This window comes from Ambystoma mexicanum, chromosome 3p (assembly GCF_040938575.1).
Source record: "Ambystoma mexicanum isolate Mex_15411 chromosome 3p, UKY_AmexF1_1, whole genome shotgun sequence".
NCBI classification, from domain to species: domain Eukaryota; kingdom Metazoa; phylum Chordata; class Amphibia; order Caudata; family Ambystomatidae; genus Ambystoma; species Ambystoma mexicanum.
Window position 1 is genome coordinate 145629755 of NC_090925.1, and position 19938 is coordinate 145649692.

General features: G+C 45.0%; 1 protein-coding gene across 2 annotated transcripts in view; it reads left to right on the plus strand.

Annotated features, from left to right (window-relative positions):
- LOC138579502 (uncharacterized) overlaps window positions 1–19938 on the plus strand; it is a 1088345-nt gene that overhangs the window by 913265 nt on the left and 155142 nt on the right. For both annotated transcript variants that reach the window (XM_069649821.1, XM_069649823.1), the window contains exon 12: window positions 15531–15599. In XM_069649821.1, the coding sequence (XP_069505922.1) occupies window positions 15531–15599 (69 nt within the window). The remainder of the gene's footprint in view (window positions 1–15530; window positions 15600–19938) is intronic.

A 19938-nucleotide genomic window follows, 5' to 3' on the forward strand; every position in this document is an offset into this window, starting at 1 on the left:
GGCCAAAGGTCTGCTGGATGCACGGCTTGGTCCTGATGTGTTCATCATTGTAGGCCACCTCCTGGATGGATTGCGCACAGGTGTCATGAGCCATGGGAGCCACAGGAGCAAGGGCACAAGTGTCAGTAACAGAAAAATGAGGGCACGTTGCATTTGTTCGTGGCATGTTATTCAACACTATCTTGATGAAGTTAGGGCGCATTGGTGAACAACATGGTTGTATATCCCTAAAATGAATGTATGTCCTGTACTATGGTGGTACATATGCAGTATCACTTCAGGATTCCCCTTTCACACACCTCTCAAATACCAGTTGTAACAGTCATACACAGTGACAGGATTAGCAATGTACATGTTGTCTGTGGTAGTCCTAGGCTGTGCTGTTATGCATGTGCCCTGAGGGGCGTGCAACTGTTATTGTGCATTTTTATGGTTTGTGAGTTCCTGCTCTTGAGGATTGACATTCAAGGTTTGCAGCGTACATGCCATCTCAGTCTGGCACTGTCATGTTATCATTGTGCAGTGGTAAACCGTGCTATTGCATTCGTAGGTATGTTTTTTCTATGCATTGTGCTACCTGTAGTTCTCTCTAAGTGGATTACTTACCTGCTATAGCATTTGTTTTACTTTCATCCTACAGCATTGTCCGGCAGGACCTTGTCCTGTGGGTTGGTGGCTGCAATGTGTGGAGTGAGAGGGCAGGTCCTGCATTCGTAGGGCTATGTGCATGCATTGCTTAGTCATTGTAATAAGTGCCCACTCCCCCGCCCCCTCACCTTTCAGGACCCTTTTCACTTCTGGTGCCCGTTTGTAATGTGTGATGGCACTTGTACTTATTATCCATGTCTGTTGCCCTCTGTGGCCCTCCATATAGGCAGGCAGTATGCTGTAACGCAGGGCCATGGCAACATGGGTGGAACCAGGAAAGAGGATGCAGCAGTGTGTGATGGTGAGGCCGGCATCACAGGTCACCTGTACATTCAGGGAGTGGTACTGCTTCCTGTTCCGATATACATCTTCTGCTTCCTGCCGGGCCACATGGGTACAGTACAGGGCTGCTATAACGTTGGGCAAGTGGGCAGCCAAGTAAAACCATGCTTTTGTGGCATGTATCTGTGCCAGGATGGTGGGCAGGAACCTGTGCTGGGGTGCATGCCGCAAGAGTGCACCCAGAACCTGCCCAAGCACGATTGAAAATGTAGGCTGAGACAAGCCATGCTACATGCCAACAGTGTCCTGGTAGGTGTCTGTGGCGAGGCCATGCAGCACTGACACAAGCTTGAGCAGCGGTGGCAGTTTGGATGTTGATCATGCTCTGGATGTCAGCTCAGCCATAGTCTCCCTCTTGAGCCGGTACAGAGTTATGAGCCGCCCACCTTTTAATGCCCATGGTGATGGCCTGACCCGGGAATGGGTGCTCGTCTTGCATAGCATCTCCTCTGTCACTCTGCACTGTGTGCTCTGTGGTGCTATTCTTCCCTCTGCAACTCAATGTACAGTAGGAGGTGCTGGATTTCCAGGTTAGCAACTGCTTGTGGCAGCATGGTGTTGGAAAGTGTGTTTGGGAAAGTTGTCAGCTTTTTGTACACTCTGAGTCCATTGGATGCCCCTATGGCTTTACTGGAATCACCTGCTTGCATTTAACTCCTCCTGTTAGGTGGCAGTAACAGCACTGTGTTTTGGGCGAAATTGGCACCCATTTTCAGTGGCATTTTGGCAGTCTTTCAACTTGTAATGCTGCAGAATTACCGTTTTTAGTTATGGTGTTAATTCGATGGGCTAATTGCACCGGTTTGTGGTGGTAATTCCACTAGCATTCATTTCACCATAACTGATTGGTGATTCCACTCAGGAATAAACACCCAGTTACTGGAAATGTCTTATTCGGCAGTGTGGTAAAAGTAGTGGTAATTCTATTATCACCACTTTTACCACTTACCACCTAACTCGTAATGAGACCCTTAGTGTGCTATTTGGGATTTGAACCCTTTGAAACCTTTTATTTTTTGGTCTTACTTTGGGAGCCAAGCACTCATGCAGTTTATTTGGGAAGCAATCGCTTTAGTTTTGTGATCTGAATCTGAAGGATTTATTACTTAAATTGCAGAAACCTTTATTTTATTCTTACCGTTGAGGCCAGTTTATTTGGGGAGCCAGCTTTTTTGTCAGGGAAACCTTTGATATTTTTTTTTGAGAAACCGTTTTGTTTTTTTTAGAGAAACAATCTTATATTTGTTTTTTTATTTTGTTTGGGAGAACTTTATTTTTGTTGGAAATCAGATTTGGTGCTGTCCGTGCAGAAGGAATAATACCCAATCTGAGTTCATGACCATTCTCGGGCTGAGGCACACAGCCAATCATCCTGCAAATAATGCACACGACCTGTGATTACCACCTCCAATAACTTTTCCCGCATTCTCACATTTATTTCTATTCCCAAAATAAATTCAACTACTTTTGTTTTGTGTGAGTGTGCCTGTTTAGTCTTGCTCTCCCAGTGCTTATTTTTTTAAATTTTAATTTTTTTAATTACTTGGTTTAATCATATTCATGATTTTTACAAGATGTGCGCCCTCGGAGTGTCCGATAAGTTAAAAAAGAAGTGACAATAAATCGTTCATTTGCTTTCAAGAGTCTCTCTTATGGTACTGATTGAAACAGCGTATTTTCCATGTTTGGAGGATTGGAAGTTGGAGCCTTTCTTCATTCCACGTCAATTAGAATGTTTTTCATGATTAAGGCTGTTGCAGTTACCTATGTAGTTTTGCCTCCACCAATAAGTTGAGTCCACCAGACGTCTTCTTCAAAAATAAATGATGAAGCAAGTAAGCTGTTCGGATGTAATGACCTGATCTTTTAGGTCGCAGGGCATGACAGCAGAAGGTGCCTTATTGATTCAATCTGATCTTGATTCTCGCAAAATCTGCACCTTTTTGAATTTGAAAGGCCTCTAATCGCACGGATTTCGTTTGTCTCCAGAAGATTCAAACGTGCTCTTATGAAAATGTTCCTGAGGGCTCGGGTTTGGGTATTTCTTTAAGAATTCCTGCGTCTGATTTAATTTCCTTGTCTGTGGTGGTAAGTGAGCCGTCAGTTTATACTTGGTCGCTATGTCTAAAGTTTGAATCCAATCTAGTTCTTCCATTTGCTTTTTCACCTTTAAGGGTTTCGAAATCAGTTCTTCCGCAGTGCTTTGTATTTCTGCCAATTTTTCTTTACTTTCTTGTGTCCACCGGTTGAGCATTTTGCACCGTCCTCCTATGATTTCTTCATTGATCAGTTTGAATATCGGAGGGCGATTGTGCAGTAAGGTTTTCCTATAAAGCATCATGCTGTTCCGTTCGACCACTGCTTGAAGAGAGAGCAGGCTTAACTCTCGTCTGATCAAAGGCATTGGGGTCGACTTGGGGAGGTTGAGGAGGGATCTCCAGAAAAAACTTTACACGGTCAGCCATATTTTTTTCGGCAAGCATGATAATGCTTCTGTTCCATATGTTATGGAAGGTAAAACTTTGGCTCTGTAAAAACGGATAACATGAAGCAGTGAAAACCGACCAAACCTTTTGTCCACAGTTTTAGCTTGTAATGTTAGCTTTCTTATTTTTTCATGTAATACTCGCTGCATTGATGTTTCCGACTTTGAGCTGTCAAGCATCACTCCTAGATATTTAAATTCTTTCACTTTTTCTATTTTGGGTCCTTCCAAATGCCATTTTAATTTTTCGGTTCTCTTAGATGACTTTTCTAAAGACATAACTTTGGTCTTTCCTTTGTTGATGTCCAGATCGCTGGAGTCGATGTATTTTGATAAGTTATCCAATTGTCTCTGAAGACCGATTGCGGTGTGATCTAATAAGATCATGTCGTCGGCATACAAGAGTCGAGATATTTTCGCAAGGCCGAGTGTTAAAGGCCGAGTGTTGGCGGGAATGCTCTTACGCTTTCTTCAGTGTTTTTGAAGTCACCCAAATATGCTAGAAAAAGTGCAGGACCAAGGGGGCAACCTTGTTTTACTCCTCTCCTTGTTGTTATCTCGTCAGATAGCAATCCCAGTTGGCTCAAGCGTACTTGTATGAAGGGCCTTAATCGAGTTTAAGATCTCCAGGGGACAATTCCAAGATTACAATTTGTTCCACAATTTGTCTCTATTGACCTGGTCAAACGCTTGAGCCAGGTCAATGAACGCGACAAAGACCCTCAGGCCTCCTTCCATGATCTTGCTTTTAAGAATGCTCAAGGTCATGATGTTTGCGGTAGTTCCGATGTTCTTCATGAATCCCGCCTGAAAAGGGTCAGCACACGGCGCGTGTAGAGCCCATGTTTGGAATCGAGTTAATAGCAGAGAACCAAATACCTCCAGTAAAGCAATGGGGCGGACGTTTCTTTGGTCATCTTTGCTGCCCTTTTTGAAAATGCGTATTACTGTTGCTCAGGTTCAGGATGTTGATACTGCATCGTTTGAAGACCATGCTGATGAAAGTAGCCCATTCTTCTGGATGGTTTTTAAGATCAATGTTGGTTATTCCGTCTGGTCCTGGGGCTCTTGATGTTTTCAGCTTGCCGATGACTTCTACGATGGTGTCTCTGTCATGTAGTTCGGCCCACGTGTATTAGTTCTGTTTTGCGGTATGAAAGTATTGATTGGAAGAGAGTTAAACAAGGTTTTAAAGTGTTTCACCCAAGTGGCTTCACCTATGCTGTTCAGGAGTACGTCGCCCGTTGAGGCTTCTGTGGATCTTATCAGGGACCAGCAATCCCGTGAGTTGTGGCCGCTCAACTTCCTCAACATCTCCTCTGAGTCCTGCTGATATAATTACAGTCGGTGACCTTTGACCCAGGACTTGTATTTTGTTGTCGCTTCCTGCACCTTGTCTCTGTTGATTTGGGAGTTCTGCCTTGATGCCAGTCTTTTGATTCTTCGCAGAGCTCGTTTTTTTTCCACCAAAGTTATGTCGAACTTTTGGTTTTTGGGTTTTGATGGTATCCCCCATTTATTCAAATTTGTCTTATAAGTCGTAAGCAACGGCTGGTAATCGACTGATAGGGGGTTCCGGTTTGACTTAGTAGTGTCTTCTGGTTCGTTGTATTTCTGTGAGAGCTCTCTGATGTTGTTGGCACTCAACCTGGGTGTTGTTTTTGAGGTGCGTACACAGTTTCAGTTTTCGTGCTGAGATCGATGTCCATGTGATGGTCAGTAAGTTGTGGTCACCCGAGTTGGTTTTTATCACCTCAAAAAAGGTTACTACTGGAAGCACTGTACGTGAAGCAAAGATGTAGTCAATTGTTGCCAAGGATTTTTCTCTTTCCCAAGTTGGAAGCCGTTCTGTGCTGCTGAACACATAATCTAAGTTCTAGAGTTCTCTAGAAGCCATGAGATTTAGCCATAGAGCGCCTCTCTCTTCTAGAGGGGATCTTTTGTATTTAGATGGCCGCATCAGGTCTTTGGTTTGGCATGTGGCATTTAAATCTCCACAGATGACTATATGTGACACTTGACTTTCAGCGTGTACTTTCCATCATCATTAGATAGCTCCTGTTTGTCACCGTTTGTCAGTTCCAGTACGTGTTCATGATTATCACCGGTGTGGAAACCTTTTTGCCTGTGTCTTTATTTTGGTGTTCCCAACTTACGAGTATTACCAGTAGGAACAAGTTTGCTACCAGAATTTCTTTCGGGTGCAAGCCACTGAGTGGACCGCCGATATTAGTCCCAGAGAGGGACGTCCTTTGTCTCCTTTTTTTACCGGTGAGAACGCGAGATTGTATCCATCCAGAGTTGGTTTTTCGACCAATCAGGTCTCCTGAAGACGCAGTATGTCAAAGGCTATCAGATCCACTCCCCCATAAGTCGTCAGGTGTAGGAAACCTCTCATATTCCAGGATCCTAACCTCAACACCCCAGTGGTCCGTTTTTGGTTTTCCGAATATTCTGATTTTGACCTTGGTGTTGGGGGCTTGCAAATTGCTATTTTCTTAAATGAGACGTTAGTGCTTTAGGAATCCAAGCCCAAAGTTGTTGTAAGGGAGCTGTTTTTCCCGTTTCCTGAGGTTTTGGAACTGGTACTGGGAAATCTCGTACAATCATTCTTTTTATTCTTGGTGCCGGTCCACATGGATATCTCCCTATCTCAAGAGGGTCCTCAAAGGATGAGACACCTGCTTGCTTAGGTCGAGATGGAGATTTTGAAAGAGGCCTTGGAGATTTTTGTTTCAGATCTCTTTCCATTTTTCTTACTGGAATTTTGTTGTGGTTGTTTTGTTTTTAGGACTAAGATGGCACTGGGGCATGTCCTTTGATTCTCTTCTACTTTTTGCCTCATCTGTTTTTTGTGTATAGCTTGTCTTTCATTTGTGATCACTTAGAGATTGTGTATTGCTTTAAGAATGGCTGGGAGAAACATAAGCCTGTGCTTTGTCACTCACCTCAGTTAAGTCGTATCCCAGTCTTAGAAGATTTTCAGTTACGTCCATTATCATTGTTTTCACAACTGAAGAAGGTATGTATAAGTACGATATAGCTTTCTGGCCCTCATGGGCTGGTTCGACTATTGTTAAGTCTTCTGTTCTTAACAATCGCCAGTTGTGTATACAGTAAAATAAGTTAAGGACTGATCTTCTGTTTAAGACTAGGTATTCTCTATTGTCCAGTAGTTGTTCCAATTTGAGAGTCTGCTTGTGCGGTTCACGACTTACTAGGCCAATCCTTGAGTTGTCATTTCTCCTTCTATGCTCAGCTTCAGAGTTTTTACGATGGTGAGCGACTCGAGGTTCTGAATTGTCATATTGTTTCCTTAAGTGAGCAATTCGTGCTCTCTGCGGGTCAGATCCCTCCTTACTTGTAACTTTAGGTGAAGTTCTCCGAGGTGGGGAGTTTCTCACCCTTGATCGATAAGATCTTGAATTTGCTTGGGCGTCTTTGGATCTATTGGTTCCATCATCTCCTGACTGGAACCGTTTTTTTTTTGGTAATCCCCAATTTGATTTTGAAGTTAGTTTTTTACAACGGTCTTCCAGAGTCTGGGTATGTCTCGGTGCAGGAATTGGTTTTCGATATTTCATTCTTTCTTCTGTTTCAGAGCTTATTGCATCTGAGCAATGTAAACCCAGCTTAATTTGGTGTCTGTTCGCAGAGGTTTCTTTGAGTTTAGGTCTAGAGAGTTCAAAGATGGCAAAGTCTCTTTTGGATATCTCATTGGAAGTATTTTCAGAGGTGTTACTTGCAGACTCCACCGAGAGAAAGATCACATCTTCCTCTATAACACAGTTGTTGGTTGTAATTTATTCCTTGTTTCCTTCTCGAGAACCATTTCCTTTTGACTTTTTTCTTTTTATTGACTTCTTGCAATTTTCCTTTTCTTGCCTTGGCACTGTCAGTGGGCAATACTACTGGGCTGCTAGTGTTAAGCTTGCCTTGTTCAATGTTTAGGCCACTTTGATTTCGATTTTGTTGTTGGTCATGCAGATCTTTAGAGGTTTGAGTACCTTTAGCGGTTGAGTCCATCCAGAGTTGGTTTTTCGACCAGCCAGGTCTCCTGAAGACGCAGTATGTCAAAGGCTATCAGATCCACTCCCCCATAAGTCGTCAGGTGTAGGAAACCTCTCATATTCCAGGATCCTACCCTCAACACCCCAGAGATCCGTTTTTGGTTTTCCGAATATTCTGATTTTTGACCTTGGTGTTGGGGGCTTGCGAATTGCTACTTTCTTAAGTGAGACGTTAGTGCTTTAGGAATCCAAGCCCAAAGTTGTTGTAAGGGAGCTGTTTTTCCTGTTTCCTGAGGTTTTGGAACTGGTACTGGGAAATCTCATACAATCGTTCTTTTTATTCTTGGTGCCGGTCCGCATGGATATCTCAAGAGGGTCCTCAAAGGATGAGACACCTGCTTGCTTAGGTCTCGCTTAAGGTAACTAGTTCCAGGTCACAAGATGTATTTCTCCATTTGTTTCCTTTAGCAATGACATGGGTGAAATCTGAGCAGACTTGGTCGTCAGATCTTTGTTCCATAGCGGTGATGTATTCTTCTAGATATATTAGTTTTGCGTGCATCATTGCTGAAATCATAGTGTGGTCTTTTAATGTATCGTTAAGGGATTTGTAAAGCTTACTGAAGGGGGCGGGGACTATTGTTACTGCTGACATTACTGAAAATATATCCGGTTTTTTTGACGGTGTCTCTTTTGATGGAATTGGTGGAAATTAATCTTCTGTTTCTAGGAGACGAAGACAAAAGCGTTGGCAGCGAATCCCTCCTTAGTGGCAAGCAAGTCTTTGGTACTGTGTTCTTTGACAGATCTAGGTCCAGAGTTTGGGATTGTGGGTCTTTAGCTCTCTGTGGTGAGTCTGCTTTAGATTGGCTCACATTTCTAGACGCCGGTTTACCAGTAGGAAACAATGGATTGGTTTCTGAACCATATGCTCTAGAAGGCCGGTTTTCCTCTTCAGCAGGCAGTTTTTCCAGAAGAGGTAGTTGGTTAGATTTTTCAGGCATTTTTTCAGGTAGACTTTCCATAGGAGCAGGCGTTTGGTTGGATTTCTGGGATAACAACAGGTTTTGGCAGGGCAGGGTTTTGGCGCAAGGTGGGAGACTCCGCCCTATCATTTTGATTGTCTTTGCCTGCAGTGAACACAGACTCGTTTGAAAAAGGGTTCGATGATGCACTAGAGGAGTCTAAGTGTTTCCCAAAGTGCCATCTCATTTGAGTTGGAGGTGAGATGAAGGGGGTCTTTTTTTGGGGGCTGAAGACTTTGGTAATTGGTGTATCAGCAATTTTTCGGTGCTTTGAAGAGATTTGAGGCTCGAGGACTGCTTCCAACATTTCAGCATCTGAAAGTTCAGTTGTTTTATCAAATTTTCTTTTAGACTGTTTGCTGAAGAAATCCTTTAGTACGTTTGCAGACAAGGATTTGCTGGAGCCTGCCATTGTCGAATCGACAATTTTTCCTTTGTTTCGTTTGCCGGATTGAAAAGGTGTGTTCAGGCATTTATTCGTTGTGGCAGGGGTTTCCTTTTTTCCTTTTACCAATCCTTTCCTTTGTGAGTACAAAGCCCCCATTTATTTCCAGATTCCTTTTTTTCGAAGTGTTTTCAGCAGTGGCTTTTTGACTGGCAGCCCGTTTACCTTTTCTGTGTTGTCTTTCATGGGAGAGCTGTCTAAATAACTGCAAAAAACGTCATCGCCATCGTGAACAATGTCTTTAGACCCTAGTTCAATCAGGCTGGACTCGTTGTCACAGGTCGAAAGGCTTTGCAGATCTTTTTCATAGGTCTGTGGGTGAACTTGAATTTCTACGTCGAACAAAACTTTATCTGGGTTTGTGGTTGTCAGGGAAGGCCCCTTCTCCCAGACAGTAGGTGTTCTGGCAACCTGGTCGTTCACAGGTTCTGGTGCATCGTAGTGCCTTGTTTGATCACAAGGGGGAGCAGGAACCGCAAGTACCGCGGCAGGTGCCATCAGTGGGAGTGAGTTCACTGCATCTCTGCTCCTACTCAGGCCCCTCTCTTTGCATTCCCCGGATGTCCTGCTATTCGTTGGCCTTGCACCTCCATGGTCCCCCACCGGAGCATGCCCCATCCTAGCCTCGCCAGCAGCGACGACCCTGCATCGGCTCCAACAGGCGGGACAGAATTGCCGCTTTCAGGTAAGGACTCGGGTCCAGGGGAACGGGGGGGGGGGCAGGAGGGCATTCCATGATGGCAACTCGGAGCAGGTTTGTAGGTTGAGCGAGTTCCACTGGTAAACTGTGGTTATCTTTGTTGTTAGTAGGTGTGAGGCGCTCAGATCTTGCAGGGGCCCCACAACTCACAGCCGGGCGGAGCCGCAATTTCGCTAGATGTTGTTGTGGAGAAAATGTGGCAGATGTCTTCCGACTGGAGCTCTGGCCTCCGTTTTGTCAAGTGTAGCTAAAGTCACAAGGGAGGGTGAAGAACACAAGTGGGGTGCCGACAGTGGATGAGATGTTAAAAGTAGCTTTTTGGAGTTACTCAGCTCTTTTTTCTCCACTGCCACATCGCGACGAATACGCTAACTCCGGAGGCGGCGGCCTTCCTCCTCAGTGACTGTGCTCTGAGCGGCTGTAGCACCTATGGCGTCCATATCGGCCGTGTCGGGCGACGCAACCACTCCGCAGCAGCAAGGGGGATTTTAACAGTACCCCCCTCCCCCTGCTAATAAACGTTAGCAACTGGCCGGATGTTTTTCCCTTTTTTTTTCCTTTTCACCCTGCTTATCGTTGTTCTTGGGAGCTTGGCGAGGAGCCTTTCTGGCGATGACTTACTGCCTTATGACTTACACCAGACACTCCGCTACGCTTCGCTCCTGGGGCAGGTTTTATGGCCAATGCGAGCGTAGCAGGAGGTGAAGCTTAGTGTCCAGCACAGGGGCACCAATGTAGTTGTAGTCCTTTGAGGTGCTTTCAGTCACAAAAAATCTGCTGCTGGAAATTAGCCGATTTTTTAAGCAGGACAAGTTTTCCACAGGTAGAGCTCCAAGCAGGGTCTTCCCAGCACACCAGACACTCTGCTCACACTCTGCTACACTTCGATCACGGGGCAGGTTCTATGGCCAATGTGAGCGTTGAAGGAGGTGGAGCTTGGTGTCCAGCACAGGGGCACCAATGTAGTTGTAGTCCTTTGAGGTGCTTTCAGTGACAAAAAATCTGCGGCTCGAAATTAGCCGATTTTATAAGCAGAACAAGTTTTCCGCAGGTAGAACTCCAAGCAGGGTCCTCCCAGCACACCAGACACTCTGCTCACACTTATTCTTCCTCTGCCCTACTTCTCAAGCAGGGAGAGTATGGTGTTAGACAACCAATCAAACTGCTACTACTACCACATGTGATAAAACAAATGTTTCGGCCAGCTTCCCAAAATGTGTTCAACTGCTTGTGTTGTGTGTGGGTGCGCCTAACTGATCAAGTAGTTGGTGGTTGCTTAACACAGCCAGTTAACCTGCCACTAATGTCCAGCACCTGTGATCAGCACCTCCAACAATGACTGCACCCCTCCAAATAATGTTATACTCCCCCCAACGCAGTTCAACTGCCCGTGTTGTGGGTGTGTGCACATGCAACTGTTCAATCAAGCCGGCCCAGTGCAAATTTCTCCTCGTCCGAGTGCTGAAGCAACTGGTGTGTTGCATCACACAGGCAATCAGCATGCCGCTAATGCCCACTGCTTGCAATCAACACCTCCAACAATCTTTCCAGCATCCCCAAACGTGTTTCTATTTCCCCAAAGTTGTGGCAAGAACATTCAATCAAACTGCTTTTTGTGAGAGTAAACTGTTGTAATGCCTGGCAGACTAACTCAAATCTCTCAAAAATAATCACACAGGCTTGGCTACCTTTCTATGAAATGCAGATTGTTCTTAAATTGTGGTTTAAAAAATAAAAATAAAACAGTATTCTGTTTAGCAGTGCCTATAACCACCCTAGCCAAGTTCTCTGCTATAATCTAAAGTTGAATTTCCTTGTTTGCTTTTCAATGTATCACTGTAAATGTATTCAATGTACAACAAGCAACACTGTTTTGTTTACATCACCACAAAACACTACCTAAAAATGAAAGCAAATTATCCTTCTCTGAAACAGCAACATACACCTAATTCTTCCTTTCCTTTTAAATGTTACTTCTTTCTGGCTCCCTGTAAATATATCAAAAGCACAACATGCAATGATGTTTTATTTATAAACAAAAAACATGCGGAGAAAAGAAAGCTCTAGCTCTCAAACAGTAACAGACACCAGTCCACAACCCCACTCACCCCTTTCTGAAAGATTCCTCAGCAGACCTATATGTATAAATATATATCTCCAGACGAATCTGCCTGCCCAAACTCATTTATCCGAAATTCATTGGAGCCCTAACACAGTGAATATTCTGGTGAATCAAATTCAAGCATATAATGTGGCACATGCTTACTTGCTACCACCACCTCCTTATCTCTGCTCTTGCTAGTAATATCTCCTGTTTTCTGCCTCGTCTTAGCTCATTTGCTCCTCCTGTCATCTCCACCCTCGTCTCTGCTGCCAGCCTATCCTTTTTACAACCACCTCCCAATTCACACTGGCTCCTTCTCCAAGCACACACATCATGATTCAAAACCTGGTCTCTTTTAAAGGCCTCACTCAGGCCCCTCCCTTAGAGGTACACAGGGGTGAGTGGAAGCTGGTGGGCATCATTTGCATCTCTTTGCAAGTATTGGTGATGCCAATCATGCAGCTGGATTGATTTCGATTGCAAGCAAGAGGGCAGGGTCATATGTAGTGGAACGCTAAGCCATTAATTGGCCCAGCCACCATCTTGGAGACATTGTGCCTGGGTTGGGACACACGGGTAAGAACAATGTACCAAATATACACAGAGATTCTCCTGCTTCAACAATATTGTGCTGGATCTGCTTCTCAGTCTCAGTCTCAGTAAATGACTCACTGTGGCTCTCTTGTGGGGTGTGTTGAGATAACAGGTTGTCGATATACAAGTATCCTTCAATAAAGGGTCCGGTGACCTTTCCAAACTAATGGGATTGGTGCAATATACCTAAAAAAAAAAAAGGCTGTGTCATCTATTTCAACATATCTTTAAGTTCAGTGATCTTTTTTACTGATGTAAATCAATTTTATTTTGACATATTTGAATCTACATTAATTTATGTTGAAGGATATGAGACAAAGATAACAAAAACATATTAAAAAAAATAATCAAATCGTGCTTGGTTCATCATGCCTTAAACCGCCTTCTGAAATTATGACACTTTTGATAAGTCATTCCACTTTGACCCAGGTGCTCTGTAGTTTCCAGGTAATCCTTCCTAAAGCACTCCCAGGCCCTGCATCATGGAGAGTTTGTTGGCACCCTGTCCCGATGGTAGCACCCCCCCATCAAAAACCTAAAGGATCAGGCATTGAACATTGTCACAAACTGGGACTGACATTTTTTAGATTGTGTTGTTTTGTATTGCAACCATCAAATATGCATTACAATATATGAAAGCAGAATTAGAGAGCTATTCCTACAGGTAAGTCAATTTATTTTGCTCAACGCAGTGACTACTGTGGACCTAATCCAAAGTCCCCTTTCCTTATAGAGCGCCTTTCACCTCCCTTGAAAAGATCAGATAATGGGCCTCATAACGAGCTGGGCAGTAGCCCTTAAATGCGGCGGTAATGTTATTACTGACACATTTAAGGACGGGCCCTATCATGAGTTTGGCGGTAAGTGGGTCTTTTACCTAAAAATGTCCTAGCACCCGTTTTCGCCGCTATTACCGCCGGCACTATTACCACAGTCAGTAATAGTGCGCCCCCCAACCCCATTGGGTCCAATGGACCAATGGGGAATGGGAACTTACCGCCCAACCGCTACTCGTTATCCAGCGCTAATAGCGCCAGACCGAGTAGCTGTACTGCAATTTGCGCTGGCGGTATCCTGGCGTATTACCGCCGGGATACCGCCAGACTTGTGATGAGGCCCAATATATGGTGCTACATGAACAGACTCTCAGTTGGGCTGAGAGTTTGCATGAGTGAGGATCCAGATGCCCGAATCAATGTTATTATTTTTTTAAATTAATGCTGCTTCCCATAATGCTCCAGTCCCGTTCTCACAAGGGAACTATATTCAACAAAAAGGGAGGAAAGGGGAGATTATAGTCTGGCTGGTAGTATAGTAGGAATCATGGAGAGTAACTTGTTAATTTTCTACATATTTATCTTTCCTTGGTCCTACATACAGACCGGAGATACATGTATTAAGTTAGCTACTGACTATTCTCTAGTCTAGAGCATGGGAAAGTACTGGCCTTGGTGTGTGTTAAGTCTGGGAAAAGCATATATAAACTCCTCCTCTGCTTCTACTTACAGTACACCATTCAGGATAATTGGTCCTACATATGCACAAGTGGATGAAAGTTAGAAATCCAACTGGTGGATTCAATGATTTAACTTGCCATTGTTAAATGCATGGCTTTAGAAACTACGGGTTTCTGATCAGTTCTGTTAATGGGTTTATGGTGGTTGGTATAACCCTACCTGTCTATTTTCTCACCAATCCTGACAGCACCACTGTAAGCATAGTTTTACATTTTACTGTGCTATATTGTTGATGGCTATACACATAGTTGATTGATTGTAGACTTGAGATATCTAGAAGTGAAGATTAGGAGGCTAGTACTAAATCCAACTACACAATTGCTTGTATTTGAGATAATTGTTAGATTATACTATGTGTAATGCTCATATTACAGCGCCACGATGCCCCCGGGCTGTTGTGCGCTTTACAAATACAAATAAATAAATAAATATGTTTACTCCATAATAAAAAAAATATATGTTCATAGTAAACAAGACATAGGGCCTCATTACAAGTTAGCCGTTCCGGATTTAACGGTGCTGGTAAAAGCATACCAGCACCGTTTTCAGGACCGGCTAACTAAGCGTTCTGTGGCTGTGTGGTGTTGCACCCGCCAGGTCTGACTTGGCGGGCGTAACGCCACCGGCCGCAGACGGACGCGGAAACACCAGCACTATTACCACATGGTGCCGGTGTTTCCACTTCCCCATTCCCATGGAGTCCTATGGGACTCCACGGAAATGGGGATTTACAGAATGCCGCCTCCGGAATTACCGGATCACTGGGGCTGTAATGCCCCAGTAATTCTGGCAAGTCCGGAGGCGGTAAATCCCTATGGGTCCGGCGGCAGTCTGCCGGTTTTACCAGCATGGCTACCGCCAGACTCGTATTGAGGGCCATTGGGCCTCATTACAAGTTAGCGGTCTGGATTTAACGGTGCCGGTAAAACCGTATCGGCACTGTTTTCCGAACCGGCTAACTACGAGTTCTGAGGCCGTGTGGTGTTACACCTGCCAGGTCTGACCTGGCGGGCGTAACACCACCAGCTGTAGACGGACGCGGAAACACCAGCACCATTACCACATGGTGCTGGTGTTTCCACTTCCCCATTCCCGTGGAGTCCTAAAGGACTCCACGGGAATGGGGATTTACAGAATGCCGCCTCCGAAATTACTGGATCACCTAATTCCGGCAAGTCCGGAGGCAGAAAATCCCTATGGGTCTGGCGGCAGCCTGCTGGTTTTACCGGCACGGCTACCGCCGGACTCGTAATGATGCCCATAGAGTGTTCTTTGTGTGCTGTTAATGAGTATGTTTTAGTGATACAACTTTGTATGGATCTTATTGATAGCATCTGATTTTAATGTTTTACCAAGGGTAATAAGAATTGGTTCCTAGAGGTTCTATGGATAGACCTGCTATAATATTGCTTTCCAATAGTAAACATGTTAGGTGCTCAGGGAAAGTGATTACACTTACACTAAGCACCAAGGTCCAACTCGATCTAGAGTCTTGTCTCACATATAGCACTATTTTCTGCTGCAAAAACCTGCCAAAGCCCCAGGTGGGCATTTTAACTGCCTTTGGGGAGGTGGTTTAGGCTCTGCTAAGCAGGGGAAGATGAAAATCATGACATCATGTTCTTAATCAACATATTGGTAATATTATTTTCATTTTCAGGTACATTGACAATCACCTCTGAATATCAAAGCACTGTTCTAGGCCAACATTTTCTGAATACTACCACAGGTGAGCATATTCTAACAGTGTTTTTGCACGGGGAAGTGACAACCATGAAATCGTGCTTATTTATCACTCTAACAGAATACTATTTTTAGGGCTTTACAGGCATGAGGATGGTCACTATTGAAAGTAAATATGGTTTCTCTACAGGGAAGTGTGCCCTGCTAAACTGACAAACATTCCCCATATGCTCTATTGCTAAAATTTAATGTCTGTGGTTACACCAGAGGGATTAGCAGTTGGTTCACCCTGGTGGTAGCAGCCCATGCTTTTCATTACTCTCAAGCTGTTTCCTTATGGAGCATAAAGGTTTGTGTTATGATGTGCTTATTGCCAGTGCATGCCTGCAGGAATGTTAAGTGAGCCTGCGGAATGTTTGGCAATGAATAATGCCCCAGGGTTCCAGCCTGGTCAGTTGAGCCTGGGTGATGGGACCCGGTGGTCTCTCCTACATAACAGCTTATGTAACTTATAATAAAGTGCTTAGAAATAACCCTAAGAAGTCTACAGAAGCTGCTTTATAATATTGGCGACAAGGATTTTTGGGAACCCTGCAGAGAGGAAGAAAGCTGAGCTGTGGTGGGGGAGCAGCAGAAGAAGCAGAGAGACCACTGCCCCCAGTCATCCAGAAGTATGGATGTGGTAAGAAGTTGTTGATGTTCTAAAGGGGAGATAGCATCTTCCCAATGTCCTCGGTGTGCTCAAAGAGTTGAGTTGAGTAGAGCTAGCCTCCTAATGAGGTAGTCGGAGGGCGAGGCAAGTAGTGGAGGGTAGCGCCTTCCCATAGTTCGCTTAATGTGAAGTTGTGTAGGTATTTCTTCCAGTGTATGGGGGGATGGCGTTGAGATTCCATCCCAGTATAGCGGGAGGGTAGTGTCTTCCCATAATAAGTGTGAAGAATGTGTAGGGATTCCGTCCCGGCATAGTGGGAGTGTAGCGCCTTCCTATATCTATATATCTATATGTCGAACAATTCGCAATATGTAGGAGTGGATCTCCATTGTTGAGCGGTGCGGACAGGTATGGATACCCTCCAATGGAAGAAGGGATAGCGGCCCATTTAATTAGGGATAGAGTCCCACTGAAGAAGGGATAGCGTCCCATTTAATTAGGGATAGCGTCCCATTTAATTAGGGATAGCGTCCCATTGAAGAAGGGATAGCGTCACATTGAATTAGGGATAGCCTCCCGTTGTAAGTAGGGATAGCGTCCCGTTGTAAGTAGGGATAGCGTCCCGTTGAGTATAGGGATAGTGTCCCATTATAAGTAGGGATAGCGTCCAACCGTCTGAAGGGATATCGCCCCGTTGGAGGGATAGCGACCCGTTGAGTATAGGGATAGCGTCCCACTGTCTGAAGGGATATCGCCCAGTTGGAGAAGGGATGGCATCCCATTGTCTGAAGGGATATCGCCTCGTTGGAGAAGTGATAGCCTCCCATTGTAACCAGCAACATGGTTTGACTTTGTCCCAAATTAATAAAGAGTGAAGTTTGAAGATAGAGTAGTGGTGAAGGGATTGGGATTACATCCCACTTTAGTGAGGTATCGAAGTTTGAAGCTGTCAAATGGTGGCGAAGCATCTCAAGTTTCTGATGTTGTGAAAACTGAAGTTTAATGTAGATGCAGTGACGCCCGTTCTTTTGTGTAACATCTCTCCAGAAGGTGTTTGGGATTAAAATTTAAGGCGTGTGTATGTGGCTTCCCTTTGTTTGGATTGTTATTCGAAAGAGAGGAGATGTGTTATGATGTGCTTATTGCCAATGCATGCCTGCAGGAATGTTAATGTGTCCTATCTTGGAATGCTAAGTGAGCCTGCGGAATGTTTGGCAATGAATTATGCCCCAGGGTTCCAGCCTGGTCAGTTGAGCCTGGGTGATGGGACCCGGTGGTCTCTCCTACATAACAGCTTATGTAACTTATAATAAAGTGCTTACAAATAACCCTAAGAAGTCTACAGAAGCTGCTTTATAATATTTTTACTATGACAAAGGTCTTGATTGGGATTTTCTCCAGTATGGGGTTTCCCAAAGAAGGTACCTCCAAATAGATATATATGATGGCTATGTGGGATTAGCGTGGAGTGATATAAAAGTGAATTACTTTCTACACCTTTTGAGGAATGAGCCAGTGGCATGTGGACCCCCAATGGTGGGGGCTATAGTGGTAATGAAACTAGCCACAGTTCTGGACCAGAAGATTTATTCACCAACATGTTTATCCCAATGAATGTCTTTTATGACCTACTGCATACTGACATGCTTTTTGGTGCTGGTAAAGCTTGTTCACCTGTGTTATTCTTAGTTTTTCATGTCTTTCAGCTTTACCTTAGGGAACCTGCCAACAGTCTTTGATAATTGTGTCAAATATGAGGGGACACATCCAACAAGGATGATCATGCAGAGGGCCCAGATTGTCTAGACATTACATTTTGCTGTAAGGAGATTAGTGGGGGCATCACTCATAGAGCCAGGTAAGTCCCTTCCATGCGTTCAGTTCATGACAAGGGAGCCACTTCTGCACAGGAAGTTGAGAAGCAAGCCATCATTCTGTGGGGTGATATTTCAGTGATGCAGCAGTATCACAATTCTTTCTGCAGTCCTTGATCAAAGCCAATAATTCTCAGTTGGAATCTTTGACATTGTAATTCACGTTGGAGACCTGTTCACTTGCAAAGCCTTCAAAGGTGGCAACCAGCTCCACTTAGTTACTCTCGCTCTGCCGTTAAACACTCCTCTGACATCTGCAACCTCCTTGAAGACTTAGACCTTGACGTCCTCGCTCTCACAGAGACATGGTTCACGGCCAGCTCTGTCACTACTTTTGACTCACTGCTCCCCTGGAGAGCTACAAGATCCTCTCTAAGCCCTGGCCTAACTGGCCTGGTGGTGGAGTGGCCCCGATCTTCCCTGCTACTATCATACCCACTCAATCCTACTCTTCCTTCAAATGCTTCGTCTGCAGGCTTGCCTCTGCAATCCCCTCGCTGACTCTGACAAGGCTTTCTGGGGCCTGGGTCCAAAATACCTTCAGCTATCCCTCCAAATACCTCCCCTTTCGAGCACTTTGCTCCTCTACCTCTAACTCCCTAAGGGTCAGTCGTTTTTCAAAAAAACGAGCTAGGGGCAGATCTCTGTCTTTGGCTGGGGCCTCCCTCTGGAACAGCCTCCCTGCCACCCTAAAACTTGAGGAGAACCATCTCCGGTTCCGGAAGCACCTCAAGACCTTCCTATTTGCTTCTGCCTTTGCTCCCCCTTTCCCCTGCCGATCTGTTCTCTCTTGGCACCGAGACCTGGCCACCCTCTGTCCTCCGGGCCCAGGTACCTGCTCACCCTGCCACCCTCCCACATTGCCTCCAGTGCACCCCTTGCACTGGGGTCTGTATCTGTACCCATACAGCCCCCCCTTTTTCTTCCTGCACTTATCAGACCTACCCTGTTCTGCTGCCTTAAACCCAGCACTTGCCACTTGCTGGCTGCACTACCACTGTTTGTTGCCTTTATTATTTATTTATTTATTTATTATTTAGCAGTTTCTCCTTTGCTCTGCACTTTCCACTTCTCACCCCTTCCATGCACTTTTCCCCTCCCCCTCTCCCATGCACTTGCGCATTCTCAATGTCACTGGGCCTAGTAAGATCATTGGTTTGTTCTCCACTGTTCCCCTCCCTTGCCTTGTCATGCTCTGAAACACTTGTGTACGAGCGCGATAGAAATAAAATATCAATATCAATACCTACAGGACCCCTGGTCCAGTCTCCCTCTCGGAGGGGTCTGACCTCTCCTCTTCTCTCCTGGCCTCAGCCTCCAAGCTTCTCCTCCTCAAATACATCCATATTCACCTTGACTCCCCTGATGGGGCTTCTGGACTCTTCTGCAGCCTCTTTGACTCTCTTTCCCTCACCATTCTTCCCTCTGTCTGACGCACTCAGCTGGACACACCTTGGATACTCTCATCTCAGCAGACAGCCCTATCTCTAATCCTCTCACTACACATCTATCCTGGTCTGATCATGCTCTCCTGTCCTCTCACCTGGATCTCTTGGGTTCCCCGGCTAAGCCTCCACCCGCAATGCTAGTCTTCTTCTCTGTCATTCGACTGATGGAGTGTGTGTCAGTTGCTGCTTTTGCCACCACTTTCATTCCCCCTCCCACTCTGGCCGCTGACTCTCTCACTTACACAGATCCTTGCTAACCATCACCTCTCTATCTCCAACACTCTGAATATCATTGCCCTGGTCATGAGAATTTGCATGAAACCTGCACAACACCTGGTTTGATTCTGACCGAGCCCCTCTGAAATGCAAGTGCAGAGCTGCTGAGCAGAAGTGGCAGACATCAAGCACATC